This window comes from Myiozetetes cayanensis, unplaced genomic scaffold, assembly GCF_022539395.1.
Source record: "Myiozetetes cayanensis isolate MyiCay16 unplaced genomic scaffold, myiCay2020 scf17, whole genome shotgun sequence".
Classification (NCBI taxonomy): Eukaryota; Metazoa; Chordata; class Aves; order Passeriformes; family Tyrannidae; genus Myiozetetes; species Myiozetetes cayanensis.
The window spans coordinates 74,897-91,694 of record NW_026087378.1 but is presented as its reverse complement, the minus strand read 5'-3'; the positions used below and the strand labels follow the sequence as shown (position 1 = coordinate 91,694).

Genomic DNA, 16,798 nt, shown 5'->3' with positions numbered 1-16,798 from the left:
AAGGTGTGTAACTTCTTTATTAGAGATTCCCAGTCAATGAGAGCAAAGTATCCTGCAGGTTTGTTTGTTTTGTAGGTTGTGCCACAACTGGGTTTTAGTAAATAATCAAAGGTTATTTTTTGCAAGTCAAAGCCGCTGGTTCTCCTGTGCTCCAGCAGAATTTTCTAACATCTGTAGCAGCTGTTGCACACTGACAAATGGTTATGAACTTTGAAGAGTTGAGAGAAAGGGAAATGCTTTAAAGCCCAGGGCAGGGGGAGCTGTGTAATCTGACTGTGATCTGTGCTTATCCAGTGCTGTCCATATGGAGGAGGCAGCAGTCCTGCGTGGAGGACCAGGAGGGCCTGACCAGCAGTGGCCAACAGTCTCCAGTGCTACAGGAGGTAAGGGTGTGAAAATCCAGAATATCTATGAAGAGCTAATGTTAGCTGCAGTTGACCTCCTAATGCTCCCATCTTAGTTTTCCCTCTGTTTTGTGCCGTGGAGTGAAGTTGTTGTAAATTAATCTGTGGGATCTAAATAGAGTGGAACAATAAAGCATAAAATACATCTTTTGCTTTGCTCAGTCTCAGATGAGCACTGGAGATAAGAATCCTTGATCCAAGCTTTGACCCTGCCTTTGGAGGTTACTGGTTTGTGTAATGGAATAATGGGATAATGGTTCAGTTCTGATGTGTGTATTCAGGTGTGTGTATTCTAGAGCTGATTTGCCCTCCATTTCAAAAGAACAGCAAAACTGGGGTAGGAGCTTATCAGCCTTCCTTTTGTTATTTTTACAAACCTAGTAAGTCTCTTTGAATATCTCTTCTCATTTTCATTTTCTGTGGGGAAATCAGACCTATTTTTTTTTGCTAGCTATTTTCATTGCCTAATACACAATGATGGAACCTAAACTGTTATTTGTTTAACAAATTGAATGACAAAACCAGTGTTTTGGAATGTAGCTTCATTTACTCAGTCACTGATTGATGACTCAATAAGGTCAATAAGAATCGGTAGAAAATCTTCATTGAGTTTAGAGGGAAAAAACAGGTATCTTTTGCAGGGAAGGCAATAAAATATTGTCATTTTTTATGTTGTAGCAGGAATAATATAGAGACGTAGTAGTAGGCAGTCACTGGTGTAGTAAGTGGTTTCAGTCATGTCCAAATTGAACTGTAAACTTAGTGGATGCCCTGCATAGGTTGCTGAGCCCGGTATGGCAGCTCTGTGAGCATTATCAGTCCAAACTTCAAATGAGGAGCCATGCTCATATCACAGAGGCAGCTCAAATGCTGACAAGTGGAGTCTCTAGCAGAAAAGATGTGAGAGATGCTGTATTTAATCCTTTTTTTTTTTTCTGCAAACTTTTCTTTCATCATCAATGGGAATTTTACCTGGATAAAAAGCTGAGGAGCAACATCAGGATTTGCAATCACAGTTACAACATCAGCAAATTAGTGGTGCCCAGCAAAACCTGCAGTGGTGTTGCAGAAGGGTTATTTGCAGAAACAGATTTGAAAATTAATTTAATATATAATGGGTCCCTAGGCTATAATTACCTGGGGTTTGTGTGCCCTTTCTTATGCTGCAGACTTTGGAGCAAGACACAGTCTGTGCATGTTATGAAGGGTGTGTGACTGTTGAGTTTGTATTTGAAAATGTCACCACAAGTACACCCTAACCTTTACAAGGGGTTCCCTCAGGCTTCAGCTGCACTAATCATCCTTGACTGAGCACTTAGGGTATTACCTTAGAGCAAGTTCTGTATGGATGCAAATATTCTCCCAGATGTTTCCTTGCTGGTACTACAGATTTCCAAGTCTCTGAATGTAAATGCAAAGGGTAGGATGGTCCTGTCTTCTCAGGAGGCCTGCTGGCATTTGGGTCCCAGAGCCCTGTTCCACTATTTGGACTCCTCCCTGCTATTGCTTTTTGGGTTTTATCATATTAGGTTCACTTTGTGAACCTGAAGATCTCTTTGTTTGAGGACCAGCAGTCACCCTTGGCTCCTACTGCTCCTTCCCTCATGAGGATGCAGTGAGGCACTTGAGCAATGAGGACTCATTTGTTTTGTCTTTGTCCACTCCCAAGGGCTTAGTGACCCTGACATAACATTAATTAGGCCTTTTCTTTGTTTGTTTGTTTTTGGTTTGGTTTTGTAGTGGATTTCAGGTAATATTTTTCTCCACTCTGTGTAAACAAAAGCTACAGATATCCCTGATCCTTAATAACAAACATGTGTTTCATAGGGAAATCTCAGAACTAATGATTGTGCTAGCATTCCTATCCTCAATACATCACATTTTTAGGAAATTACTACCACTGCTTTAAATTCCTATCTGAGGTCTCCCACAAATATGTCTTCCAATGTTTCTTTTTTATTATTTTTTGGTCTTAGATTCAAGACCTGTGCTATTTTTTAACACACTCGAGTGAGGCTTTTCAGAAGAGATTTAACTCATTAAGGGTCAATTGCAGTCGATTGAGTCAACAAATGCGTTTGCTCTGGACATACATTTGCATGTGAATGGAGCACCCTTGGTCCAGATCAACTCCTAGATAAGCTGTTTGTTATCTCTGTTGTCATCAGCACACTGAGGCAGCTGCAAGTCCCTAATTCTGACTACTAGAAACCACTTCGAAGTCTGCTCTGTGCACACACCCTCCATGCAGTTGGTTTAGTCAATAAATCCAAATCAGTTTGTCACTAAACTATTCATTTTCCTTTAACAATCCAGAAAAGCCACGGATAAGATGCTTCTGAGAGTTAGAGAGCATTCAAAGATGATGTCATAGGACCACTTTGAGAAGGATGAGCAAATCAGTGATTAAATCAGTAAATCCTTAATTCCTATTTCACAGTTGAACTCAAACATCCCGTGTTTTTCAGCAAATATGTGTTGCTTAAGCAAAACCTGGTCTTCATTTGACTGTCAGCACTCCTGTTGATTTTATTGCATAGTTCACCCATGCAAGGGACAGTGAATTTTCATCTGGCATTTTTTAATTGTCTTTGCATTTTCTTATTCACCAATCCAATCGTTTATAGGTTTGACAGTCAGGAAACTTCCAGGTGAGGGAACAAGAAGGCTCAAACTCCCTCTGACGTAGAATTTAGCTCTCAGGGCATCTTGTTTGTCCCCCACAGGCCATATAGTGAGTCCAAGGAATGCAGACAGATTTCTGATCTTTGCTCTATATCCTTCAACAGTTTTGGCAATTCTATCAGGCTTTTTATAGGTGACCACTATTCTGAGTGAACTTTTTTTGTTTGCCTAACTCAGAATAAATGGAGCTTAATTTGCAGAAATGGTGGGAGCTCGTAACAGAAACTAAGATGAAAAGAAACTCTAGGCATAAACCACTGAAGATTTCTGAATAAATCAGAACTATGCATAATTCAGAACTTAGAGTAGTGAGCTTTAGCAAATCTTTGCTCCTGGTTCAAACCTACAAAACATAAGCAGTAATGCAAGTGCTTCACAAAATAGTCTAAAGATGCTTTCATAGCACATGTAAGACTCAGGAGTATAACAAGGTTTTGTGATGAAAAACAGCCATGAGAAATTTCAGATCCTGTATTTAATGTAGGCTTTAGAGGTGTGCAGTCAATAAGGCTCTGGGCTACACACCATTGCATAGAGAAGGGAAAATAAAATGCTTCCATTCAGACAGCTCTGTAAACAAAAGAGGAAAGGATCTCATGATAAAATCTGCATCTGAAATTTGTGTGTAGGTGAAGCTGTGGGTGAAATACTTACATCTCTGAAGTCCATGGCAAATAACCCATTGACTTCAAGGAAATAAGAATTTCAGTGTCTAGCCTCACAAATATGCACAAGGGATTGAATTAAGGTTGCCTAGGCAAATGCCATCCTAAAATACACCAATTTATACTTCTGATTATGCAGTGGTAACATTTTTCTAAGTATATCTGTAATTTTTGTTTCCTGTTCTCGGGTAATCAGCTGGAAAAGAGAAGTGATAGCCTTGTTTTTTTAAACAGTCTTATGAGAAAAGCAATTATATTGTGTGAGAATCTACTGACCTCAACATGGACAGTTCTCAATGCTTGGCATTCATGGTGCTTATGTTTATCCCTTGAACTGGCCAAGTAAACAGCAATAGGAATAGAGGTTGCTTTTCCTTAAGGGAAATAAGTAGGAGAGACAGGTTAGCTGTAGGTTTCATAGCTGCTTGAAAAGATGTGGGAATATTTTAAGGGTAGGACCTGAGGGAACAGCTGGAGCTGTGTCAGGGGAGGTTTAGGTTAGATCTCAGGAAAAGGTTCTTCCCTCAGAGGGTGGTTGGGCACTGAACAGGCTCCCCAGGGCAGTGGGCACAGCACCAAGGCTGCCAGAGCTCAAGGAACGTTTGGACAACATTGTGAGGAACAGGATGGGATTGTTGGAGTGTCCTGGGCAGGGCCAGGAGTTGGACTTGGCTGGTCTTTGTAAGTCCCTTCCAACTCAAGATATTCCATGATTCTATGAACCAAGAAACCTAGAGACCAACTCTAGGTCTAAAGAGAACTGTGTGTGCTATATATATATATATATATATATATATATATATATACACACACACACGTATATATATATGCTTATGTAGAGAGAGAGTGTTTATACATATTTAGAGCTCCCTGCATCCCATCCTCCTGAGTCTGAATCTTTAAACATTTGTCCTCTGAAGTTTGTGTTTCTCCCAGCTTTCCTGGTTTTATTCAGTTCTTCCTGCTGTTCTTTACCTCCTGCCTAGCTGTGGCCTTTTCACACGTGCCATGCTAGCCAGGGATATTCCATGCCTCTATACTGTCAGATTGCCATGGATTTATGCTGCAAACTACATTTGCTCTGAAAGAGATTTGTGTGCTCTCAGAGGATGGTTCCTGCAGCAATCAGCTGGAATGCAGATGAGGTCCATTGATGGGGCATGAGGTGTAGAATAAGTGATGAAAACTGAAAATTGAATGTGAAGCAACTATAATTATGGCAAATAAGCAGAGTTATTTGAAAGGTAAAGTCAGTCTTTCTAGTGGGTTTTCTGCTGCTGGTTTGGGGTAGAGTGTTGTGAACAAAATGACTGTGGGAAAGCTTTGAAGAAAGGAAAGGAGTTCCTGTGTGGATTTTAAGAAAAATGTCCAAGATTGCCTTGACAGGGGAAGAAATTATAATAATTATCTAGTGTAAGTTGTGACATGCACAGTTCTGTGTTTAACACACTGATTTGGATGTCAAGCAAGTAAATCCTGCTCGAATTAGAATATTGTATCTGAAAGAGATACTTTGTTCCAATGAAACTGTGAGAAGGGCCCAGATAAGAAATGGAGTGTTAGTGTAGCAGCAGGGATCTGAGCAGAGAAATCTAAGGGCGTGAGAGGGGACACCAGGAAACATCTTGTAACAGGAAGGTGAGCACAGACGATCTGGTAGAGGGAGAATCAATTGGAAAATACATTAGAAGGTCTACAGGAGGCAGATAGCACTGGGAATGGCACAGCATGGATTTTTAGGTGACTACTGAACATAGGTCATTGGAAAGAAGATTGGCTGAGGTTACCCACTGAGGCTGGGTAATAGATTGTGATGAGTGGGACAGAAAGCTGCACTGCAGATAGTTGTTCTTTTCATGGAATAATCATTTGATCTGCCTCCATCTTTGAATCCAGGTAACACCAGCACTGAAGGAATGAATAATATTTGGTTGGGATTGACTCTCACCATCACAACAGATGGTGAAATGCCTTGAAATCAGGCAGGCACTGCGCTCCAGGGGAAGCTCACAGGGTCCCACAGATCTGTCATAAGGCACTTGGACTCGGAATTGGTCTTCTAAAAATTCAGTTTAAAGAGAAAGAACCTAAGAAATTAAGTTAGAGAGTGATGAGACCTGAGTTATAATGTATTTCACAGGATATAGCTTTACACTGTGGCTGTAAGTGGAGGACAATTTTTTCCTAAATGTCAGTGAGTTTCTGTTCACCTTTTTCAAGTGACCTTCCTCATCTACTGAAAAAGGATCTGATTAAGACTCATCAAGCAGTCACTGCAAAGAAGGTGCAAAGGCTGAAAGAGCTGTTTCTTGGAGACTGTTAAAGGTTAATTTACAAATAACAGCAGAGGACACTGCTCTGGTTTAGCTTTAGCAGTTCATTGATTAAAGCTATAAAAGATAATAACTAATTAGCAACCCAGAATCTAAACCTGGGCTCCTGGTTTGTTGCAGGATGCTGCAGCTGTTTGAAATGGAAGGGGCTAGAAAATGCAGTTGTGTACATCTATAGGCCCTCTCTATTTTTTAATTAATAACCAATTTTCTATGGAATTTCATAATTCCAACTTTCAAAACCAGAAATACCTACAAATCAAAATACCAGCCATAAAATTCATACCATAAGCGGCCTAAGAAGCACTGTGTAACATTTTTAAAGGACAGAATGGGGAAAATACAGAACAGCCAAGTTATTTGTGTTTCCCATGAAAATTAGTCTTCAAGGCAATGATTAATAAATTCCCAAAATTAAGGTCCTAATCAGTTCCTAAGCCTCCATAGGAAAGTATCATAGGGATTTGCTTCACAGCCTCTTGTATTATGGAAAAAAATCAGCCCCATGAAGCATACTAAAGTAATTATTTGAAGCTGCAGTGTCTGTCAGCTCAGTGGAGTCTGGGGAAGGAAATCATGCCAGCTTTCTCTTGTAGATGCAGAGTAACAACACTGTACTGAAATAGAAATATTCTGCAAGGGCCACATAAGGATAAATCCCTTCCTTTTATCTCATGTTTTGATCTTGGTCATTGAATTCTCAAGTTTCTTCCTCCTAATGGCTGAGACCTTCAACATGATGTGCAGTCCTCAGTTTTACCCCTACTCCCAGAGCACTTTATTCCCAGGATATTCCCTGCATACTTTCTACTTTTTTGGCCTTTCCACTTCTCTTTCCTCTATTTTCACCCCTTTCCTGTTACCTGTTTAGTTTGCCAAGCAGGCATCTCTTTCTTCCCTATTTTTCTTCATAACTTTGTTACTCCTTTCATCTAATGACTCTGGTCTCTCTTCCTACTCATCTGTCCACTATCTCTCCCCTGTGTTGTTACTCCAGGAATGCTGGAATGTAGATCACCAGCTTGGCCCCACATCACCTTTTCAATATTTCATACCAAGCTAAGAATTTTCAGGGATAAATGCTTCTCCTTTCTGACAGCCTGGTGGAAGCTCAAGAGGACTGAGAATTTCAAATGCTGCTCAGGCTGTAGAACAGCATTTGGAAATCAAAATGATTTTTCAAAAGAACATGTCAAAAAAAACCCCATATTTTTATGACAGATGCAGCTTGACATCCTGATCATTATTTTTAAAAGCTGATGACTGTTCTGACCAGAACTTGTCTGCTTCACCGCATCCAAACTGCAGTTGAAGCAGCAGTTTGGGCTTCCAATTTTTGGAGTCATGACTAGGTAAATTAATAGCTTAGTTTAGATTTCTGTTCAGTTGAGTGGGCAAAGAAAGGAGAGGGTGATAGATCATATTATACAGCAGCTGCAGTCGTGACTTGGCTAGAGTTAAATTTACTTTCTCTTAATTTGTTTTTTTTGTCTTTGCTGCAAACCCCCCATGACTGGCCTGAAATAGTGTTTGTGATCTTTATCAAGGGGTCCATTATTTTTCAGTAGAGTGTACCAAGTAAATGAGATGACATGGATCAGAGATTTAATAGTGTGTGATATCTTAGTCCTTGAAGACTCAGTGTAAGGAAAAAAAGGAAAGACTCATCAGAACATGGAAAAGGCTAATGCTGGAAAGTTCTAAGTTGTGTGGTCTGTTTGTCTTGGTGAATTTGAATAAGACTTTGTATTCATTCTGGCTGTCAAAGAGAATGGTTTTGGAAGAGTTTGTCTTTATATACTATACCAAATTCTTGATTTCACCTACTGCAAGTATTTGTGAGAAGAATTAACCTTTCTCATCAGGCTCAGGCAATGCAGAATGCATTTGTGTATCTCCTCATTTAGTCCAGCCCCTGTGTATGTGCATCCTTCCTTTGGGATTTGGGTCACATATGTCTGTGACTGAAGCCAGTTGTTGAATTTTCCCATCTGGAGATGACCATGTCCAACTTCTGACCTCCACATGGGGTGATTGTTCCAGATTTCTCAAAGGTTCATGTAAGACTAGGAACTCCAACTGAATATTAATAACACAGGGGACCTGCAAAATGTCTAAAACCAGGAATAAAATAAGAGTAATGAGGGCAAAAGGCTGGAGGTTTTCCATGACTGAATAATATGAAAAAAGTCTTCTGAAACCACGGACAAAAGCTCCTGCAGCTCAAGACTTTGTCATTTTAAGGAGTGATAAAGAGATTTTACAAAAGCAGTTTATCTGGCTCTAATTTTTATATTTAGGCACTAGGAGAAATTTTAACTGCAATAACCCCTTGTCTGCTTGATTCATCCTGTCCTATAGTAATCTCTTTGCTTCCTCAAAATGGAGAATAAAGTTGCACCTAAAAAATAAAAATGTTTCTCTTAAATGAACAAAAGAAAAAAAGAGAGGGAATACAGAATTTGCCAGATGATGTGATTAGTTCTTAGACATCTGGTAGGAAATTATTTTGTAAATAAATTAAGGTCCAATTTTCAAATCTAAGCAATTGTCCATAGCTCTGGGCATGTAGTTCTTTGAGATCCTGGTAACAATCCCAGTGAGTTTGCCATGTGTGCCTACTGGTGATATTTTGTAGCTACACGGAAGACATGGATTTTGATTCACATCTTTATTATTTTCTCAGCAGTTCCAATAAATAAATAGAAAAATCACTCCCTTGCAGCTGTACTACCTTGGGTTGTGATCTTGTCAGAACTTATAAACTAAACAAGTGTTTATCTGGTCAGTACTTCAGGGAATTGATGGTAATCAAATTGTTTCCACTTGAGGTTACAGCTGCTTTTTCTTCCTGCTGTGTCTTGCTTTTGTGTGCATGGTTTGGAGGTTGTTTTTTTCCTCTTTCTCTACTGCTGTGGGCTTAATTTTATTCTATTTAGGTTTGGTTTTTTTTTTTTAAGGAAGAAAACATACTCAAGTAAATGTTAAAGCAACCTATGATATTTATGATCCTAGAGGAATTTCAACCCTGTTATGTCTTGCAATACACGATTCACTATCTGATAGAAAATAGATGGATAAAATAAGGAGGTTTCTAAGTAATTCTAAGAAATTTTTATCTGGAATGCATTTATATTGCAAGTGATGGAAGGAGAAAAGAGGTTGAGGGAGTCCAGACCACTCTGTGATATTGAATCTTCCCTTAATGGATGTCTGCCTGTGTGCAGCACTTTGCTGTACGCAAGGGTCATAAATGTATTTTTCATGTGTTTATTTTTGTAACCAGGCATTGCTTCAGAGTCTGTTGTTAATGTTGTAGTGTGGCAGTGCCTCTCAGGTCAGATGGTGCTACACAAAGCCCATGCAAATAGCAAAAGACAAGCCTGGCCTTGAGGAACTGGCCACTCACATGAGCAGGGCAGACAGTCTGGGGACACAAGGGAAAGGACATGATCATTTTCTTGGTTTAAAAAGAGGAAAAACAAAGTACAGAAAAATTAAAATCATTCTCATCACTCTGTGGGTCTGTTGATCAGCATCCACCTGGTCCAAAATGCTCTCACTGCAGCAGGAGTGAGCAAAGAATAACAGCGCTGTGAGGCTGTGTCAGGGTTCTCCTTCCCTGCTCCTCTCCAGCCTGTGGAGCCACAGAGAGTCCATTAGGTCAGGACTTCCTGAGCACTGTGCAATTATTGTTTCAGCCCTCATGTTTCACTGCAGTGCTTGCAGGCCCTTTGCTATGAAGTCTGACCTTTGGCAGCTCCCAAGTCCTGCTTTTAAAGAGGCTGGCACGGGCTGCTTCACGTTCCTCTGGACCACTGGAGAGAAATTTTTTACAAGGGCCTGGAGTGACAGGACAAGGGAGGATGGCTTCAAACTGACAGAGAGTAGGTTTAGATGGGATGTTAGAAAGAAATTCTTCTCTGTGAGGGTGGTGAGACCCTGGCACAGGTTGCCCAGAGAAGCTGTGGCTGCCCCATCCCTGGAAGTGTTCAGGGCCAAGCTGGACAGGGCTTGGAGCAACCTGGGCTAGTGGAAAGTGTCCCTGCCCATGGCAGGGCGTTGGAATGAGATGGTCTTTAAGGTCCCTTCCAATCCAAGCCATTCTATGATTTCTCTCTTTTGCACCTCTCTGATCTCTTTGCTGTACCCTTGTGTTGTTGGGACTGCCACAATAGAAGAGGGCTGCACAAAGCAGAGACAGCAGTACCATGCATGTTTTTCCAGCACACATTCTATTTATGTAACACTGATCCAGAGCTGCTGAATTTACTTCAAGAGCTAAACCCTGAACTCCTTTGGTCATTACTTGTGTGCACTCAGAGGGTGTAATGAGAGATGTAAAACAGCAACAGCAGCACGCAAAGGCAGCCCCTTCATTATGGGGATTTAATTCTCAGAAAATCAAGGCTCTGGCTGTGGAGGGAATGAATCTGAGTGCAGCTTCTCTGCTCTTGTCTTATATAATTACAGTCAGCCATCCCTAAAAGCATCCCCTCTTAGCATGCACATGCAGCTAGCAAAATAAATGGGTTGATTAGGAAGAAAAAAACGAAATCATGCCGCAGACCCTTTGTGGTCTTGTGGAAATTGTTCCTATGTGTTTATACTGAGAAAAAGACTGTACTGCTTCTGTTTACACAGGTAGACAGGACAGGTTTGGGGAACACAAGGGAGGCTTGGTACAGCCTGAGTGGAGCCCAGTCAGCGTGCAGGGCTGGGATCAGATGCAAAGAGGTGACCAGAGCAAAACAGTTAAAAGCAGCAGTTCATCCCACAACAAAGATATCAAGGAGACTGGAGCTAGAACAGAATTCACTGGTAGTGGTTTGAATATGATGAAATTAAACTGCTTAGATTTTGATGGAGTTTGCTACTAGGAACAGAACAAGTGCTCCAACAGAACAAGGGTGTGTAGTGGGTAGGACAAAGGGGAATGGCTTCAAACTCAAAGAGAACAGGTTTAGATTGGATGTTAGGAAAGAATTCTTCACTGGGGGTGGGGAGGCCCTGGCACAGGTTGCCCAGAGAAGCTGTGACTGTCTCATTCCTGGAAGTGTTAAAGGCCAGGTTGGACAGGGCTTGGAGCAACCTGGGCCAGTGGAAGGTGTCCCTGCCCATGGCAGGAGGTTGGAATTAGGTGGGCTTTAATGTTCCTTCCAACCCAAGCCCTTCTATGATTTACAGAAGTAAATCATTTGCAGAAGTGTCCCACTTCCATCTTGTGTTTCCCATTGCTTGGTTTTGGACTGTTCTGAAAAAGAGTTGTTGAAAAAGCAAGATTTGTTGGCTGGCAAGCAAATCCTGTGTCAGTGGATTCACAGGCTCCCTTGTGCCACGTGCTGTCCTGTTGCATAGAGCGAGGTGGGATCTGAGGGGCTGCAAAGGGAGTTCAAACTCCATTTCTAGGTCAGACCTCAGATGTATAACACTAAAGCACACACAGGAAAGGCTGCTGCCCCGGCTGGGAGTGGCACTAATTAGACACCTAATTGTGCAGCTAATCTCCTTAGGCTCACTTAGACAATTAAGGACAAGAGAGGTCCTCTGCCCTTCCCTCTCTGCATTTGTCCCTGTGGTTACCAGGGCTGGCCAAGGGATTTTGCCTTAAGTTTTGCCTACTTATCCTGTAACCACACCTCCTTGGCCTAGTGCCTGGTCCTTGGGATGGCTTATTCAAACCTTGAAAAGGAAACAGCTAGTGATTTCCAAGAGGCAAGCTCTGATCTTCAAGTAATTTCAGTTGGTTTTTTCACATTCAGGTTTTTCATACATTGGGAGGCACTTGAAAATCCAGAAACCAGACTGTGCTCAAAAACAATCAAGAAAGTCTTGAGCTGTCTTTAGTTCCCTTGATTAGGTTTTCTGATGTTTTTGGTTCACATAATCAATTGAATATGGTAGCTAAGTTTAAAGGAAGAATGTTATAAGACTGAGAATAAAATGAGTTTTGAACAAAGTGAGTGAAAAAGACCAAATATATATTAGAAATATTATCATAATACTGAAAAATGCAGAGTGAACAATTCCTCCCTCAGCTTTCCTTCAGACTCTGCCTGCAGACCATACAATTTTGCTTTTAAGAATCAAAACCCAAACTGGAATTTTCATTACCAAGGAACATTAGACACTAAACACATCTCAAGATTTGTGGTGGCAAAACACATTTCTCCTCCTTCCTGCTCTCTGCTTTTCACAATCTTGTGCTGTATTTGTTTTCCATGATCCAGTGTGCTCCCAGGAGCAAGAGACTGTAATTTTAGCCATAAATCAACTTGCACTCCTATAGTGGTGTTTAAGTGGTCATAATTAATAACTGCAGCAACTGAATACTTTGTCCTCACAGCACCATTTCGAACTGCTCTTGTTGTCATCTCAGACAATAAAAGCAGACAGACTGTAATGGCAATCAGTGTCCTTTCCAAATGCCTGGAGTCAAATGTATTCAGTCACATGTAGTGGATAAGCTCACTCAAGAAAGTAACCTGGGTCTGCAGCATGCCCAGACTATCAGCAAGAGGTGTGTGCCAGCACCACCCTACTCCTTTGGTTTCCAGGGGATTTGTTCTCTCTAGTTATCGTGTATAATGTCATCTCTTCATGGTGAAAACTACCTGTTCTTGGTAGATTGTTATCTTGCTGTAAATTTATGCTAAGTAGGTAGCAGAGTCTCCCACATGTGTAGCTGGAAACAGAAGAATTAAAATAAATGAATAACATTAGTGTCAGATTATCTGCTTTGTTTATTCCCAGACTTCAGTTGAGAGAAATAAAGCACCATGACCGTCCTGTTTTGCTTTTAATTGAATTTATTTCCTGTGGGGGAAGAAAGGTGAGAGGAGTTTCCCAAGGACCACACATGCTGTGGTCCACTCTGGATCCCTTCCTTTACCCCTTTGAAGAGCACAGGTGCACTTATACAGGAAAACTATTTCCAGCAGTGAAGTCTGGAGACAGAAAAAAAGCACATTTCTGTTGTTCCACGCTGTGAATCAACCCATCCATCCCAGTGCACAGGCTTTCAAACTGCAGCTGAACCTATCTAGAAGACCTGTTAATGGGAAAGAGAACTACTTACTTCGGGGCTGACAGGCCAAGTAATTTGGTGATCTTAATCCAGTTCCCCGCTGGCAACTTGCCACATCAGAGAAAACACTGTCACAACTGAAACTAATTGGCAGCCCTGGCAGGGAGGCCAGTGGGTCATGCAGACTAAATCCAGGCAGGTCAACTTCTGATCTTCTCTGAGGCATGTTGGCTAGACAGCAGGATGAGAAGCCCAGAGCGTTTCTGCCAGCTTTGTCTGTGTTCTCAGTGGAAAATATATTCCCAGCCACAAATACTGGTGCTCTGAGTGGTTGTTTCTTGATGCGTTTTTATGAATCTTCAAATTCTATGTCAAATGTAATTTTAAGAGCTTAGTCTTCATCGAGGTTTAGAATTAAGCTTGTTATTCTTGCCTGGTTTTCCTGTTTTTACCATTCCCAGATGGCAAGTGTTTGCAACAGACATTGTAGAAACTGCATCTGGGTCCTTCATGGCTACAATGTGAGATCAGCTCTGGCTGAAGATCTTGTTTGATGATAACTTCACTGTAATCTGCAGATTCTCCTTTCTATTTGTTCATTTCCCCTGATTAATTTGAATAAATAGTAGTGTAAGAGCTCTTCACCATTTCTTCATGTGAAGTGAAAAATCATCAGAGAATGGAATGTAAGTAGAAGTAAAATGTAGGTGTTAATTAATCTTCCAGGCAGTCTTAGACTGTACTTCACTTGTACATTAAAGGAGGGAAAGAGGCAGTTAAGGATTCTAAAGGATTTCTGATAAGAGCTGCAGCAACCCTGTGTTAACTGGTGCTCAGTGCAAAATCATGCAGGGTTGGCCTTCAGAGTTGCTAGGAAACCAAAATAAAAATCCCTGGTCTGTAACGCACAGATATCATGAGCATGACGATTTTTGCTGCTATTCCTCTCTTTTTTTTATTTCCTTGGTAGTGGTGAAGCACAATTGTGGAGGATGGAAAGAGGCTGCAGAAAGCGTTAGGAAGATGATCTCTGTCCTGATGCCTGTAGTCCTACCTGTGTTGCAGGCTTACTGCAAGTAATTTTAATTTTTTAAAAGAGTTAGTTTTCAACTCCAGGACAAATCAGGACCTGCATGGAATACTTTCATGCTTTTACCCAGCTTATATTCCCAGAAACATGGAGGCAGCTGGCAGGGAGGATAGTGAGGCTTGAAACAGGGAAGATCTTGCCTGCATTTCAGGAAGGTTATGAGGATACATAGATGGGCTTTGTGTAGTTCAATATCAGCTTAAACCCATCTAAGTCTACCCCTGAAAGTGTTCAAAGCCAGGTTGGCAGGGGGTTGGAACCAGATGAACTTTATGGTCCCTTCCAATCCAGGTCATTTATGAAATCTGGGATTTTTTGTTTGGCTTTTTCTTTTAGTTCTTGCCATTATATACCAGTCCTCTCTCAAATCAGCGTTGTCTCTCCTCTGAATGTAGAGTTAGCTGGTACAGGGAACTGACCTGACTGAAAAGGCTTGTGAAGACTCAATTTTCAACTCAATTAACTGCTGCTGAGAACTAAAACTGGCACAAGAAGGGTTAGGGATACCACAGACTGGATGCATGGAACTGCATGTCCAGAACAAAGGGCTGTTGTGCTGGTAGAGAATCAAACTTGTGAAAACAAGGTAGAAAGAGGAAATAAGAACTGATCTTGTTGTAGAGTTGATGGGAACAGATAGTGAGAAGATAGATAAGGACTTTTCATTATCCAAGTAAGTAAAACACAAACAATGAGAGGGATACTATGTCCAAGAATAATAAAGCATTTGATATAGGATTTGAGAAGTATAGTGACCCCCTGGCAAAATTCTTTCTTCCAAAATATGTTGACTTTGAAGTGTATTTATGAACTAAAATACTGAATAGAAATCTACTTGAAGATCATAGAACTCCAGCATTGAGATACTGATTTTAGAAATTAGAGAGGAGACACAAATGGGTTACAGCTATGCTGTAGCAATTTAGACAAATGAGGAGCTAAAAATCAGGAAAAAAACCCAGAGGATGGGTTCTTGGTTCAACTTTAGTCTCCTGTGGTGTCAATGATAGCATCCCAGCTGGTCACACCAGCTTGTGAGCTGTTTATCCTGTGCTTTCTGTGGAAAGTGAAGCTCTGTGCTGCTCAAGCAAGTGGCTGTTGTCTCCAGAACTAAAATGATGAGGTTGTGGCAAGGAGACTCCTAACTGGAGACCCTAATTATCTGTATATTTTTAAACTTTATTTTTAGCTCACTTATGGAATGTAAATCACCCAGTCTAGTTGATGTCTTCCCTAAGTGATTCACAGCCTTTTGGAAGACCAAACAATTTTTTTCCCCAAATATTTTTTCAGTCTTTGGTGCTACTGCCTGGGATTTAGGTAGTATGGATTCTAGGAAAAGTGGACAAAATTGTGTTAGACTGGCTGTACATCTACTAATGAGGTGCAGCCTAGGAATTGGAGAAAACAGAAATTAAATCTTTGCTCTACTGTTTTGGCTTCACAGCAATAACTTTTCCTTTGAGCTGTACAGAATGGTATACTTGAGCAGATCCATGAAAACTAATTATTCCCAATCCCATGTACAGAGCTCAGTAGTCAAAGATCATCTAAATTTTATAAAAAATTGAAGTTCTTGGTTTTTTTTTCTACATCATCAGTTTGATTATTTTTTCTTCCTTCCCCTCCCTTCCCATGGCTTTTCCTAAAGCCATAGGGATTATAGATTTGATTTAGTTTAATTCTGTGATTATGTAATGCTGGAGCAGCCTTTGAGCCTTCAAAAACTGCAACAGCCATCATGTAGCATGCACAAAACAAGAGAACTGGCCATTTTGCATTTCAGAGTAATTACTGGTAAAACGTGGAGCTTTGTTAATTCCATAGTATTCATTTTTTTGTGAACATTTTGTGACTTTTGGAAGCACTAATATTTACTTCATAAGTTGGGTTAATAGTTAAGGTCAGCTCAGATACTGAGTGAAACTGGTGAACAGAATTCCTGTCGAGCAGAACTTGCTTTCTGGTCCTTATACAAAGTCCTACTTTTCTCAGAGGAACTAAAGAGCCAAGAGATTATTTTGCTTTGAATGGCCTTTTATTTTACTTTTAAAAGAAGCAACTGTTGCAGGTTTTTTCCATACTGGATATGTGATCTGAGACTGTGCACTTCTGATGGTAAATATGAAAAATATACAACATGGATTAAGGTAAGGAGGGTATTTGAATGTTGAGATACATTTAGCAGTTGTGAAAGGGGACAAATTGTTGCACCTGGCAGTGAGGTCTCCTGTTCAGAGGTGCTGGGCAGAAATTCTACCTCCTCTGCAGACCTCCTGTGTTTCATTTTTGACCTGGAAGAATCCAGGCTAACAGCCAGTGGCTATTTCTTATTTAGGTGTTAATAAGTCTTTCAATTCTCTGCTGAGACTGGCAGTTAGGGAAAGAGGTGTAATTGTTATTTGTGCTGTGGAATTTGTCCTCCCACCTCTTGACAGAGACCCATCACTTTATAACACGTGGGCTGGGAGGAATAAAGGGCAGGAGATTCTGGAATCTGGAGATGAAAGCTTCCAAGTCATGCTAATCACTAAAGTTTTTTGAGATACAGACAGTGTCACACAGCTGGGTTTTCAGAATAATTCAGGAACACC

General features: G+C 40.8%; 1 protein-coding gene across 1 annotated transcript in view; it reads left to right on the top strand.

Moving 5' to 3' along the window:
* Window positions 1-16,798, top strand: part of LOC126638207 (protocadherin alpha-2-like) — a 101,682-nt gene that overhangs the window by 65,239 nt on the left and 19,645 nt on the right. The window contains 1 exon segment of the mRNA XM_050311908.1: window positions 295-383. Within this exon segment, the coding sequence (XP_050167865.1) occupies window positions 295-383 (89 nt within the window).